Source organism: Macadamia integrifolia, chromosome 1 (assembly GCF_013358625.1).
Source record: "Macadamia integrifolia cultivar HAES 741 chromosome 1, SCU_Mint_v3, whole genome shotgun sequence".
Taxonomy (NCBI): Eukaryota; Viridiplantae; Streptophyta; class Magnoliopsida; order Proteales; family Proteaceae; genus Macadamia; species Macadamia integrifolia.
This window is the reverse complement of record NC_056557.1, coordinates 5240342-5255747: the sequence shown is the minus strand read 5'-3', so window position 1 is coordinate 5255747 and position 15406 is coordinate 5240342. Positions and strand designations below refer to the sequence as shown.

General features: G+C 39.5%; 1 protein-coding gene across 1 annotated transcript in view; it reads right to left on the bottom strand.

Moving 5' to 3' along the window:
* Positions 1 to 11536: 11536 nt before the first annotated feature.
* LOC122079789 (phosphoribosylformylglycinamidine cyclo-ligase, chloroplastic/mitochondrial-like) overlaps positions 11537 to 15406 on the bottom strand; it is a 12049-nt gene continuing 8179 nt past the window's right edge. The window contains exons 5-11 of the mRNA XM_042646511.1: positions 14811 to 14905; positions 14628 to 14729; positions 14463 to 14522; positions 12547 to 12719; positions 12283 to 12385; positions 12028 to 12186; positions 11537 to 11809 (exon numbers count right to left, since the gene is read on the bottom strand). Of these exons, the coding sequence (XP_042502445.1) occupies positions 11645 to 11809; positions 12028 to 12186; positions 12283 to 12385; positions 12547 to 12719; positions 14463 to 14522; positions 14628 to 14729; positions 14811 to 14905 (857 nt within the window). The 3' untranslated portion in view covers positions 11537 to 11644. The remainder of the gene's footprint in view (positions 11810 to 12027; positions 12187 to 12282; positions 12386 to 12546; positions 12720 to 14462; positions 14523 to 14627; positions 14730 to 14810; positions 14906 to 15406) is intronic.

Genomic DNA, 15406 nt, shown 5'->3' with positions numbered 1-15406 from the left:
TTTGTTCCCACTTTAATTGGAATTGAATGTTAGAAAAGCAATCTCTTAAGATAAACTATTATCGATTTTCATTAGTTATATTTTTTATTCTCATTTTATCTCTAGAAATTTCAAATGGAGTAGTGAGTATCATCTCTCTCTCTTTTTCTCCCCCTGCTTTTCTTCAATTATTGTAGCCATGGGTTTTCAGTCATGCGAGAGACAGAGATATGAAACTCTCCACAAATAGAGGAGATAAAAACGATTAATAAAATCTAAATAGTTTTAAATTCCTCAAAAATAGGGAAAATAAAATAAGATTTAAAAAAATAAATTAACGGAAAGGTTACCTCTTTACTGAGGTTGGACTCATGGCACCTATTTAGCGTAAGACCAGTTTAAATAATTTGCTCGTATGAGTAGATGATCCGCTCTCATTGAGAACATGCCAGCTGGATTCTTTATCTTGGAAATCAAAGATAAAAATTCCACTGTCTAACCCAAACACCTCTGCCGCCCCACAATGAGACCTCTTCTCGTGAACAAACCGTTGCATGGAGGCATACGATGGTTAGGGGCCGAAAACGTAGCCAACCAAAACTGTCTCCCAGCGGACTTGTTCATTAGGAAGATCATCCTCACTGCAATGAGCAATTTTCCTACCATCACTACAAACAGGCTCAATAAAGGGGAGAGCGTCATCGCGCTCAGTCATCCTATTACCGTGAAAAAGATTCACCCAAGTGCCCGAGGGAGCACTGGGCATTCCCCCCGGGGCCAAAGACAGAGGAAGGGCCACCGGAGAGCCACCGGTGGCAATCGGAACAAAAAACGAAAGAGCTTCCTTGTTTCTTTTAAACCGGACAGAGTGTATTTTCCCTTCCTCTCTTGAAGTTAAACCACCGCATACAGGTATTTTTTGTTTCATAATACATCATCACTACTCTAAACTCAAGAGTTCAACAAAAGATTCTGAAACTTCTAAAGATCCAATTACCACTGCATGAACAGCTCGATTAGCAAGTCTATTGACTAAAAGACATAAACCCATGTTTGGCAACCAAATAAATAAGAGCAATTTACATCTCTCTCCCTTGTACTTTGCTCTTATTACAAATCCTTTCTCTGTATTTTTAGAAATTACATACTCCTCCCTGTTAAATGAAGCTGTTAGTGTGGTGTTAGTTTTGAATTGTAAAAATGATTTTAGCCTCATGAAAACCAGAAACTTCCCAAAAAAAAAAAAATCTGGCCAATTCGTAGCAGACTACACTACAAGGCAATTTGATTAGAGCAATAAATCAAAACCTTTAAATCAAATTCAAATTATATAAAAAAGTATTCAATCCTGTAGGGATGTAATCATCGGAGAGCATAAACATAAGAATGAAAAGAGAAATAATTATCATGATTCATAAACCAAGAAAAAAAAATATTTTTTGAAACAGAATGAATGCTTCTTCTGTGTTATCTTCTTCTTTTTCTAAAACCCGAGGGAAAATATTACCTTTGGTCCGCAAGGTGCTCAATTAACTTCGGTTAAGAGAATAACTCGAAAATCGCCAATTTTAAATTCCTCAATTGTTTTATAAATTTACAAATATAAGGTTGTAAGCCAAAATATAAGAAATCTATTCCAAATTGTTGCTACACCAAGTCTTTTCACGACCACTAGGCTGTTAATTCAAAATGTTTAAATACAAATAGAAGATCATTTCAAAGAATAACATGTATAATTCATATATATATATATATATATATATACATAGAAACACACACTTAGTCAAATCAACATTATGTATGCATATTTATGTATATATACATATAAGGCATTCTACATTAATTATATGTATAACACCCAAATACAAATATAATATTATAATACTATGACAAAACATTAACCTTCAACACTCGTGACCCTTCAAACTCTTTACCACCATGACAAATGAATAGTCCTTAAGCTCCTCAGCTTCCTGTACAATACCTAAATTCTATAATTAAAACTCGGAGTACTACATACCAACCAATGGACTGCCTAGTTTCCCCCCGCCCCCCAATTGCATAAACATAAATTAACTTAATGTCAATAGTTACTTATTAAACTAGGGCATATAAACTATATGTATGAATTCTCATAGATTACACCTGTACTACTTGATGTCTTCTCAAACCCCACCACAAGGTAGCAAGGACAATTCCTAGGGTGCTCCTGCGCATATTCCTAAACCAAAATATTTTGAATACTCAGAGTATTGCACTAGGATTGAACTATGATATGAAATAACCTAGACGAGGGGTAATAGGTTATAATAGTGGATTTTAAAATTCTTCAATTTAATGTTCCCAAGTGTGATTGCTAATTAAAATTGTAGAAATATAAAAAACAAGCACAACCACACAACACAAAGATTTATAGTGGTTCAACTCAGGATCGATAGGCTCCTAATCTCGACTAGGTTTTTATCGCTAGGTGACCGATGCGAGTTCTGGGACCAGAGATACAAACTAATGTGTTGTAGTAGCATTAACCCGACTTAGTTGTATGTTAGGTGGGTTAATAATCAAATGGATTGCATCATTCACATCATGGACTGTGTGTTTATTTCTGTACTCATGACATCATGTTATATATGTGAATGTGTGTGTATGAACCCCACCCTTCACTAAGCTAGTTGGAGCTCACCCCACGTATGTATTGCTTTTTAGATGAAGATGTAGGTACTGTAGTGCCGTTGGACTGTGACTCTACTTCCTCCTGACCCAAGTATGGAATAAGTGATTAGTGAATGCTAGAGGCTGAGGACCATGACCCAGATTGTGCTTGTGCCACATGTGCTTATGCGGCACCTTGAGACAAGTGATCGTCTTTTGATATTTTGATACCAAATTATTGATTGGTATTCTTTTGTGCTTATTATCTGTAAGTCATGAAGATTTGTATCCGGGATAACTTGGTTATGGATATATACTATCATTAGATGTTACCCGACATAAATTATATTTCGCTAATTTATACTCTGATTCTACTGCAATTATTCTTTTGGTTCGGTGTTGTGTGATTGTGAATATTAAGGTACTGCTATCAGAGATCCTGGTAGAAGTGTAAGATGAGTAAGTGTATTACTCACACCGTTGGTATTCTTAGTACAGGGAGTTGGGCATAACAGCTTGGTATCAGAGCGAGATGCTCTGCCTTAACTCACAATCTACTCGAACCTTGATTTTGAGGATTAGAATTTTAAATAAAAATCTCATGACAATTAATAATAGAAATGCACTAATTATGAAACAAGTTTAGGTTTTAAAGTCGTTTTATTAAATAAGAAATTTGAATACATAAGCTTTACACCAATTTTCTAAATAAAAGTACTAAAAATAGGAAATCCTAATCTAGCGTAAATTTCTAGGAACTCACAACTGACATAAGCAAAGACAAGAAATAAGTGCATAAAACTAGACCTAAACATTTCAACTAGAATATAAAGTCGGCTGTACTGGAAAGCATGGAGGAGAAAATCCTAAAGACTACTAGAGGCATGTTGATGCCACTACTCCTGATTATCTGTCTGAACCTGACCCTGGCCTTGGTTCTGATTCTGACCCTGTGCTCCACACCCTAGCATAGGAACTCCAAAGTAGATGATCATTTTCCCTCGTCTACCTCTCCATAGTGGCAACCCAACCATCAAGGAGGTAGTAGCATCTATCCACGCTCTCTAAGCGGTTGTCCATCCTCCTCAAGATGTTGTTGGTGGCATCCAGACTGTCACACCCTAATTCCAGTAGACTTAACTTACCATTAGGAATACTGACGGTGTGAGTAAGACACATATCTGTCTTACAAACCTACCAGGACCGCTGATAGCAGTACCTTAACATTTTCATAATCTCGCATCACAAACCAACATAAGCAGTAGAATCAGAGTATAGTAGTAAAATCATAAATAAAAGGAAAAAATGTCTAATGATAATATAATAGCAACACCCGAGTTATTCTGTTACATTCATCCATGACATATAATATAATCTCAAAAATATACAATCCATAGTTATACCCAAAAGTATCAAAGTATGATAGACAATCTCACAGTGCGACGTAAGCACAGTGGTCGCAAGCACAGTCTTGATCGTGCTCCTCCGCTTCTAGCATTCACCAGTCGCTCACACCATACTCCAACCCAGAAGATACTGGGTCACCCACCATTGGCACCACGGTACCTGCATCATCATCATCTAAAAAGTGGTGTATACGTGGAGTGAGCTTTCCAACTCGCTCAGTGAGGAGTGGGGTCAAACACATCCAAGCAAGACAATAGCAATAATAATTTATGATGTATGATTGTGAAAATTAAACACATAGTCTATGATGCTCATGATGCAGTTCATTTATTTATTATCCACCTAACAATACAAACTAAGTCTGGTAAATGCTACAATGGCACATTAGGCTGTATCCTTCGTCTCGGAATCGCCATCTACTACTCAAGGATACAAACCCTAGCCGTGAATAGAAGCATGTCAATCCCCGTATGCTTCCATGGGTCACCCAGCAAACCTCTGATAATCCCCTCCTGGTAGTCACGACACCAGTACATCATCCGCCACGACAGACATGTTCCTGCCTCTGGCAACAATCGTATCGTACTACGGATGTGGCATTTCAGAAAGGCACATCAAACATACACAATAGGTTATCCAACACCTCAACCTAGGGGTGTCAATTCTTAAACCGAACTGGTAAAACCGGCCAGACCGAACCGATAACAACACGGACCGAACCATACCGAAGCCTTATTGGGTCGGTTCAGTTTAGAGTATTGCAACCCCAAAACCAAACTGAACCACATCGAAAACCGGATGAGTCCGAAACCAAACCAAAACCGACTCAAAACCTAGACCGAAACTGAAACCAAACCAGTAAGAAACCGAAACACTCCAAAATTTATTAAAAAAAATCAAAATTTGCATAGTTTTGTAAACATTTGTATGAAAAGTCGAATCCAAACTGGACCAAAAATAAAAACCAACCCGGTTAGAAATCAATTTAAGAAACCGAAGACAAACCGAAACCAAACCGCACCGAAACCAAACCGAAATCGGAATTTCCTTATTGGTTCGGTTTTGGTTTCAACTTTCCCACATCGAAACCGACTCAACCCAGACCGAAACTGAGCTGGACCGACCGATTGACACCCCTACCTCAACCCTTATTGGCAAGGGTTCGTAGCATAGGGAGTGATACCTAATCACATATATGCTACATGCCTTCATAGTGATACAATTACAATTAGTATGAATTACACAATATCGGCAAGACCTCGGCCACAAAGTGTAATCTATCTCCAAATACAGTCCCGGGTACATGATACCAGCGAGACCTTGGCCACAAAGTGAAACCCAAAACCGTTTACCTAATCTAGCATACATATCACAGTTGAGTATGGACTATGCAGCACTGGTACCAATCATCGGCCGTGAAGCGCATCCATTTCCAAATACAATCCTAGGGCACACGATACCAGTGAGACCTTGGCCAAAAAGTTAACCTACGACTACAACTAACTCTAATGCACATAATCAATGCATGAATGCAACTTACATACGGCAATCACGGTACCGGTACCACCTCAGCCACATCGGATCCTGTCATACATCTCCATACAGTTCATATCGTGATCGTAAAATGACAATTACAATTAAACATATAATTCTAAGCATGTGAGTAATTTAATAATAATAAACATTCTAAAAATAAACACAGTCCATCCCTCACCTGGTTTACGATCGGGTGTGTTCGGGTTCAAGTACGGTCACCGATCGATCAAATCTATTCTGGATTTAGGGCATGTGCACGCCACTGTCCTAGACATATAGGGAATCATACATCAGTATGCATCAGAAATACTGGGAGGGACCCACACAGTTCACCCCCAAAGGGTACAGACATTGTCCCCAAGTGACAGTATTGTCACTAGAAATACCCACAAAAAAGGGCATTTCCACCAGAAATATCAGTCCTGTTTCCGATGGAGAAGACAAAGAGCACTTAAGGCTCATTTGTCCATCGGAAACAGCTATAGTGTTTCCTATGCCATATTTTCAGTGGTAATATAGAAAGGTCCAACTCGAATTGGGGCTTTTTAGCTCGGGCTCGATCGTCGAGATTTGTTCCATGGAGTTTACAGGGGATGTTCCTAGCGTCATTTGAAGCCAAGAAAATCCCAATTCCACCGAGCCATTTGAGAGACACGACGATCGAACGATTGAAACCCTAGTTGGTCTTTTGGCAAAACATGTTGCCGAAGCACACTGGGCTTGGTTTGAGCTCGACAACAATATCGGGAGGGTAGAACACGCATTCTACGACCTTAACATGATTTGTACACTAAGATTCCATCCATACCTAGCTTTTTCTAGGTCAAAATGAAGAGAGAGAGTGGTAAAGTGAGTGTACTTACCTCCGACAACGATTCAGGTAACTTCACGGCAGCCGGCACCAAGGTAAGCTTCCAACCTTCTTCTTCTTCCTTCCTCTCCTCTTTCTCTCCTCTCCTACATTGAGCACAAGGGAAATGAGGAAATGAATCCTCATTTTCGAACTTATAACTTAAGTGGACCTTAGGGTTTGTTTAGGTCAGACCCCTTTTGGACCAATCGGGTTAAAATGAATTTCGGGGCACGAGGACCCAACCATTTAGGTCCGTAAAGTGCTCACGTCACAAGGAAGGTGTGGAGGATGATTTGGGATCATCCAAAATCATTTACGATGCGAGTAGTGGGAACCACGGGCATTGAAACCCTGACAGTAGCCTGTCAACCCACTGGAAATAGGCACTAGATCCAGGATGCTTCAGGTGGCATATTTTCTATGGTCAAGACAGCCTACTATCCCATGGCTGCTACTGCACGGGTGGTTTCCCTCGGACATGCTCAAGGCCATTAGATAATTTTTTATCTGTGCTAGAATTCAAGTGTGGGGAGTCGGGTCACTTATCATCTGGAATCGAAAGGTATGAATCCCCTCCAGTTAGATAGGCACGCAATGCAAGAACATGTGGGGTCATCTTTACCCCTTTGGTAATGCTCAGTAGCGAGCCAAAATCCAACCGTACTTTCGATCTTCGATCTGAGGCCTGTCATAACAGTTCAAATTAGATCAGATTAGGGCATGGGTGTAACATTCCCCCCACCTTACAAGAATTTCATCCTCGAAATTGAACATACCTGGCAAATCAAACAATCTAGGATACTGCTTTAATATCTCATCTTCCCAATCCCAGGATGCTTCCTGTTCAGGGTGGTTCATCCATTTCACATTGACAAGGGAAATGGTGCGATTGCAGGGAACATGCTCTTTCCAGTCAACAATCTTCTCCGAAAACTCCATATAGGCAAAATCCTCGTCCAACTCACGGGGTGTGTAAGTCAAGACGTGAGTGGGGTCAGGAATGTACTTCCTCAACATAGAAATATGGAAGACATAATGTGTACCTTCTAACTCTAGCGGTAAAGCTACCTGGTAAGCTACCGGTCCAATCCTCTCCAGTACATCATACGGTCCCATAAACCTTAGACTAAGCTTTCCCTTTGTTGAACCGCATCACCCCTTTAATTGGAGAGATTCACAAGAACACCTTGTCTCCAACACCAAACTCTAGATGTTTCCTCCTAACATCTGCGTAGCTTTTCTGCCTGGACTGAGTTACCTTGATTCTTTCTCTGATCACATTTACCTTTTCACTAGTAGCATGTATCAAGTCTGGACCCAAAATATGCCGTTCAACAACCTCATTCCAATAGAGTGGAGTTCGGTACTTTCTGCCATACTGTGCCTTGAATGGGGACATTCCGATGGTGGCTTGATAAATGTTGTTGTAGGAGAACTCGATAAGAAAAATGTGCTTATCCCAACTATAACTCATATCCAAGGCACATGCTCAGAGTAGGTCCTCCAATGTTTGAATAATCCTTTTTGACTGACCATCGGTTTGAGGGTGAAAGGCAGTGTTGAAATCCAACTATGTGCCCATAGCCTTCTGTACACATGTCCAGAACTTGAAAGTGAACCTGGGATCTCGATCAGAGATGATACTAACTGGCACACCATGCAATTTGATGATGTTATTGACATACAACTTGGCCAACTTATCCATGGAAAATGTGATCTTGACTGGGATAAAGTGAGCTGCCTTGGTCAAGTGGTCCACAACTACCCAAATGGCATCCATACCCTTCTGTGTATGGGGTAGGCCTGTGATGAAGTCCATAGTAATATTCTCCCATTTTCATTCTGGAATAGGTAGGGACTATAATAACCCATGGGGCCTTTGTGTCTCAGCCTTGACTTGCTGGCATGTGAGGCATCTAGACACATGCGTGATCACATCATTCTTCATTCCTTTCCACCAGTAGGAGACTTTGAGATTCTTATACATTTTAGTGCTGCCGGGTGAATGGAGTATGGAGAGCTATGTGCCTCTCTCAAAACTGTCTCTCAAATCACCATCACTGGGCACACACAACCTCCCTTTGAACTTGAGAATTCCGCTTTCAGTTACAAAGAAATTCGGGTCCTTTTGGGTTCCTTCCTAGCATTCTGCTATCAGCTTCTCAACTCTGCATCAGTAACCTGAGCTACAGTTATCCTATCCACCAGACTAGGTTGTACCACCAATGCCGATAGTGACAAAGTGACACCCTCTACTAATAGTTCAAAGTCTAGTTTTCTGGCCTCCTCTATGAGATACTTATTGGTGGTCAGTGATGCAAGAGTCAGTGACTAGAATTTCTGACTAAGTGCATCTGCTACCACATTGGTCTTTCCTAGGTGATAGTGGATAGTACAATCAAAATCCTTCATCAGCTCTAACCAACGCCTCTGTCTCATGTTGAGCTCTTTTTGGGTGAAGAAGTACTTGAGGCTCTTATGATCACTGAAGATCTCACTCTTCTCACCATACAAGTAGTGTCTCCAGATTTTCAGTACAAAAATCACAACTGCCAACTCCAAATCATGGGTGGGGTAGTTCCTCTCATAATCCTTTAGCTGACAGGATGCATAAGCAATGACTTTCCCATGCTGCATCAATACACAACACAATCCCAGCTTGGAGGCATCACTATACATAACTATACCACTTGTACCAATCGGAATAGTCAAAACTAGAGCTGATACTAACCTTTGCCTTAGCTCCTTGAAGCTCTTCTCACAAGTATCAGACCACTCAAATTTTACACCCTTTCGTGTGAGTCAGGTCATTGGAGTAGCAATGCGAGAAAAGTTCTCAATAAACCTCCTGTAGTATCCAGCCAATCCTAAAAAACTACGTATGTCTGCTACACTCTTGGGAGTCTCCCATTCTAGAACGTCTTCACCTTGCTTGGGTCAACCTCTATATCCTTGTCTGAAACAATGTGGCATAGGAATGCCACCTATGACAGCCAAAACTCGCACTTGCTAAATTTGGCATAAAGTTTGCTTCTCCCTCAGCCATTGTAGTACTAACCTCAGGTGAACAGCATGTTCCTCTGCACTCTTGGAGTAGACCAAAATGTTATCAATGAATACTATCACAAACTTATCTAGGATATCCTGGAATACCCAGTTCATCAAGTCCATAAATGCAGCAGGTGCATTGATCAACCCAAATGACATTACCAAGAATTCATAATGTCCATACCTTGATCTGAAGACTGTCTTACTAACATCACTATCCTTGATCTTGAACTGATGGTAGTCCGATCTAAGGTCGATCATAGAGAATACCTTGACACCCTGCAATTAATCAAATAAATCATCTCTCTTTGGCAAAGGATACTGGTTCTTGATGGTTAGCTTATTAAGCTCTTGGTAATCAATGCACAATTTCATACTTCCGTCTTTCTTCTTGACGAACAATACCGGTGCTCCTCATGGAGACACACTAGGTTTAATGAATCCCTTCATCAGAAGGTCTTGAAGTTGCACCTGCAATTCTTTCAACTCTGTGGGGGCCATGCGGTGAAGGGCCTTTGACACTAGTGCCGAGCTGGGGAGTAGGTCTATAGTAAACTCTGTTTCTCGGTCCGGGGGTAAACCTGTCAAGTCATCCAGGAATACATCAAAAAATTCCCTCACCACATCAAGCTCGATCAATGGCCTAATCTCTATCTCAGTATACTAAGTAGCCTTAACATACCTTATCTCGTAGCTTCTTAATCTGGAGCATGGATATGATAACATTCTTGAGTTTCTTGGGCTTATCCCCTTGGAACACAAACTCATCATCATCATCACGAGGTCTGAAAATGATAGTTTTCTCTACACATAGCACACTGGCTTTGTATGCGGACAGCCAGTCTATACCAAAAATCACGTCGAAGTCGATCATATCCAACTCGATCAAGTGAGCATTCAACTCATGTTCACCTATGGCCACTGGACAAGGCTCATAAACATAGTTCAAACCCACTACACTTCCTGTTGGGATGCTCATAGTCAAACATTGAGTCAGTCCCTTGGGTGGAATGCTCATCTTCTTCGCAAATGCCGCTGACACGAACGAATGCAAGGCTCCTGAGTCAAATAACACATGTGCAAGCAATAATAATATCAACAATGTACCAGTCACTACACCGGGTGCAGCCTCCGCATCTTCTGCAGTCATAGCAAACACTCTGCCCTGTGGTTTCTAGCCCTATAGGGGCTGCACTGGTCTAGGGGCTGAATATGTCTGTTGGGGCCTAGGTGGCATAGTGTAGGGTGCATCACCTGACCTTCGGTGGGGGCATGTCCTTGCCATGTGGCCCGACTGATCACAATGAAAGCATCTCAGGCTCGATCCCGAAGACTGAGATATAGCATTAGATCGAGAGGACTGGAAAGTCTGACTAGCATCAGGCTTCCTGAATTGCATTGAAGTTGAGTTGAACCATACAAATGTTAAATCTCTCTCCATCCCTCTGATCCTGACTGTCCCATCCTTTCTTTTATCCTAATCAGATTCAGCAGAGGTGATACTAACGTTTGTAGAAAAAATCATGGAAAATTGATTCGTAGTTTTAGGCGTTGCTGAAAGTTGGACTAGAGGCTTCCTTTTTTCCTTTCAATGCGAGATTGAGAGTTCTTAATAATAATAAAATATATTAAAAAAAGAAAGAAAAGTGATTAAGAGTCTCATTGCGAAGGAAAACCAATAGTCACTAACAATCACCAATTTTGGCTGAACGATATTAGAAATCACAAATGGTATAAGAAAATAATAAGCAACGAAGAGGAAAAAAATATGCCCCTTGTTCATGATGTTACAAATTAATGCCCAGGTCAAGACCCTCAACCGATGATTTTAAGCAAAACCTGCCTACAAATCCTACAGCAGACAAAGATGATGTATACATCTAACAGATAGATGAATTTGAATCAAAGCTACAATTCTGTGAATTACCCATCTAGTTCTCCACACCATAATTTATGATCAAATCTCATTTGAAGAATTTTGCAGACAAAAATTGAACAGTAGACCGTGAAACTGAATAAATAAGCTCAGAAATGCATAACCCAAAAGAAGAAAAACCCCTTGTCAGAAGAAAAGCCCTTATCAGAAGGTAAGGATAAATACAAAATTTGCTATCAAATAAATTACAGAAAGATTAAAAAGAAAAATGTTTACCAATATCTTTTGAGATTTTAATGATAAATTACACCTTCACCACTTACAACCTCACCAATACAATATGCAGAATTCATTCTCTGTGCAAGAATTCTATCTGAAGTCTGTGGACTAGCAACTAGAACCATCCCAATACCCATATTGAACGTTCGCCACATCTCAGCATCTTCAATTCCTCCAGCCTGCACAGGAATTAATAATCAAATACGCAGAATACATGTCATCTACATCAACAAAATGGCATCTCCAGTATATATTAATCTGTCATAAGCTTCTATTGATGTTTTGGCCATTGCCCTTTTTTTGTGAGTGGTTGTGGTGGGGGGAGGACCTCTTTTTTCACATTATTAAGGATGAGGTGAACTAATGATTGAAATTATCCCTATTTCTTAATTTTTACCCGTTGGATCCATCTGAACACTGGAGGGACTTCCCAAGAATTTTTAAAGATGGCTGCTCCAAGACCTTTTGGAAAAACTCGAGGTATGTTATCTGTAAAGCCACCACCAGTGATGTGGGCTATTCCCTTCACACCACCCTTGCTGATGATATCAAGTACCTTTTTACAGCAATAAAAAAACATAAGTGATACCCATTTTTAATACCCAAACAGAAGAAAAAAAAAAAAAAATGTGAAATGGAGGCAAGGAATGACCTGCTTAACATAGATAACAGTTGGTGCCATCAGAGCTTCACCCAGAGTGATGGATTCACCACAAAGTTCATCCTTCAAAGAAAGGCCACTATGGGCAAGAACCCTGTAAATAAATCAAAATATATGTTTCTAAGGATTCTATATTTTTGATGAAATAATTACCGAACTTCACGGTGGAGTAATAAAAGAAAAATAAACCTTCCTAGGATATGAAAATGAAGTGGAGATAATAAAAAGGCAAGAATTCTATTAACATCAGCAAACCTTCTGACAAGAGAGAACCCATTGGAATGGACTCCACTAGATGGAAGTCCAATGAGAACATCTCCCTCCACAATGTTTTTCCCATCAATCACTGAATCCTTCTTTACAATGCCGACAGCAAAACCGCTGAGATCATATTCTCCATCAGCGTAGAAGTCTGGCATTTCGGCTGTCTGCAAGGTGAGGATAAGTTATCTTCAAGGTATGAACATTGGCAAAATTCACTCTATTTTTCGAAGGAAATAATGGTAGAAGCATTGCATCAACCGAAGTATGGTCTGAAACAACAAAGCCAAATCCATCACACATGAACAGGGGAGAAGGTAAACAACAACAACAAAAGAAAAATAAACCAAATGGGCATTTAGGAGGGGGGTGGTTTCCATTGGTTGCTGAAACAAAAGGTGAAACATGCACGATTTACAATTTTTCCATTCTTGATCCCAAAAAAAAAAAAAAAAATGGGGGCGTATTTCTTCTATTGGTTCCCAAAACAAAAATTGAACCATGCAGTCAATAAGTTTTATACACTTCTCAGGGAAAAAAAATCTATAGATTAGATTAAAAAAAAAAAAACCATTTGATAGAACCTATAGTCGTGTTTCTAACATGTAAAAACCTCTAGTGCAAAGCACCATATACAGGTCCTTCCACCTGCATATGTGTCACTCATACAAATTATATCAACATGTTACATGCTATATAATTGCATACAATATAGAAGTTACTTGATGCAGATGCACGATGGATTTAGGAAAAAAAAAAAATCTTTTTGATTTGATTTTCTTTTGTTTTAGAAACAATTTCTTTGAAATTAGTTAGTTTCTAATTTTAGATTAGTTTCCATTTTAAGTTAGTTGCCATTAATTTTTTTTTTCTTTATATTGGACATGTAAACGATGAAGAAGTTCAGTTTTTAGATTTTTTTGAATGAATTGGAGAATTTAGGTTTTGGTTGAAACCATGGCTGCCGACCCCTTTTTTTTCTCACTCTCTGAAATCTTCTAATCTCTTCTTTTCCCTCTCCTATTTTCCTCTTTAGTTCTTCTTCTTCATCTCCATTACTTTTTTCTTTATTTATTTATTTATTTTTTTTTTTCAACTGCTGGATACTGTTCATCGTCTCTGCTAGGCGGTGATACCTAACACAGAGCAAGAGCTTGTCGCATCCTTGTTCTGTACCAGTTGACTCTGAAATTCTGGTCGAAGGCTCCTACCTTGAAGGCGATTCAGACCCTAGAGCTCCAGCTCCAAAGCCCTCTTCAGTCCTGAGATCGAAACCAGGTTTCAGATCTGCCCTGGGAGTTGTCGCCATCTTCAGTTTCAGGTGCTTGCCACGTCCTTTCAGCTTGCCGATCTGACCAGATATTATGTGGATTTGGAAGAGCCTCCTCTTGTGATCCCACGCCTGAAATTTCAGACCAAACAGAGAAGATTTGAAGGAGTTCTCTCATTTGAAGGTGTACACTGCTTTACCGTTTTGTGTTCTATTGTGAAAAAGAAGAAAGGTTCTCCTATGGGTTTTAAATAAACAATTGTTGTTATTACAGATAAACCCTCTAACTTTAAGTTCTTTATTAATACACCCCCCCACTTTACTAGTTTGTAGAATTACCCTTCATTCTTGGGTTTTATTTCTTTTTAACCCCACTACTATTTTTATTTCCAGGATTGATCCTTCTCTTTGGGATTAATTCCTGATAAGTCCTTAGTCAATTATTTCACTCTATAAAGCTCCAAAATTGTACCAGAAATTATAATATTGCCCCTGGTTTGTCTAGAGTGAACTACTTGGTTATTTAGTGGGCCCTAAGTGATCCGATCCCTCGGATCCGCATCATTACTTGTTTCCTTTTCTTTCACTATGTTCAACAATTGAAAAGAAAAGATAAGTTCTGGCAAAGTGACAAGAGTACCTCTCCCCCGAGAAGAGCATAGTTGGACTGTTGACATCCATCAACAATGCCTTTAATTACCTAAATAAGAAGAGGAAATCAAAGACCTATCTTTTGTCAAACTTAAATCAGCACAGATATAAGATTCTCACAATAAGAAATACAAACAGGTAAGAAAATCACTACCTTTTCAGCAAGGTCAACATCAAGGTGGCTTGTGGCAAAGTAATCAAGGAAGAATAATGGCTTTGCCCCAGAAGTAATGATGTCATTGACACTCATAGCCACCTGGATAGTGGAGAGAACACACATTTATAAAGCCAGTCCCTAAAGTCATATGCCTAATGAAAGAGCCACTTCAGATTATACCAGATCAATCCCAATAGTTTCATGAATTCCAGTCTCAAATGCAAGTTTAAGTTTGGTTCCCACACCATCTGTGCCATCAACAAGATATGAGTCCCCTGTTCATAAAAAACATGCTGAAAAAATTGAAATAAAAAGCAAGCTCAGAGAAGCATAAGTCTCATTAACAAATGGAATCTTTTGATATGAGTAAAACTTTCTTCAGGATATGAATTGGAAGCAGATTTTTTCTTTACACATGGCACACATAAAGGGCAGTCAAAACCATCACTAAATTGATCTACTGAACTGTATGAACCGTATGACCTTGACATAATGATATTACTGATGTTAGTTTTTTTTTTTTTGGGTGAATACAAGCAAATAAATGTAGTGTATTTTTGTTAAGAGTTTGAAGACCTAACTCAAGGAGTCCCATGATGGGAAAACTATAAGACGTAAGCAAGGCTCATGGTATCGGGTTTCGACCCCTGGGGAGACCGAAATTTCTGTCGAAACCTGGGAAATTTCGAGGATACCAGAGAATTTTTCTTGGTATGGTGTAAACTTAGGTTTCGACCCCCAAACAGTGTTTTTTTTTTGTCTGATTTTTTATGTAT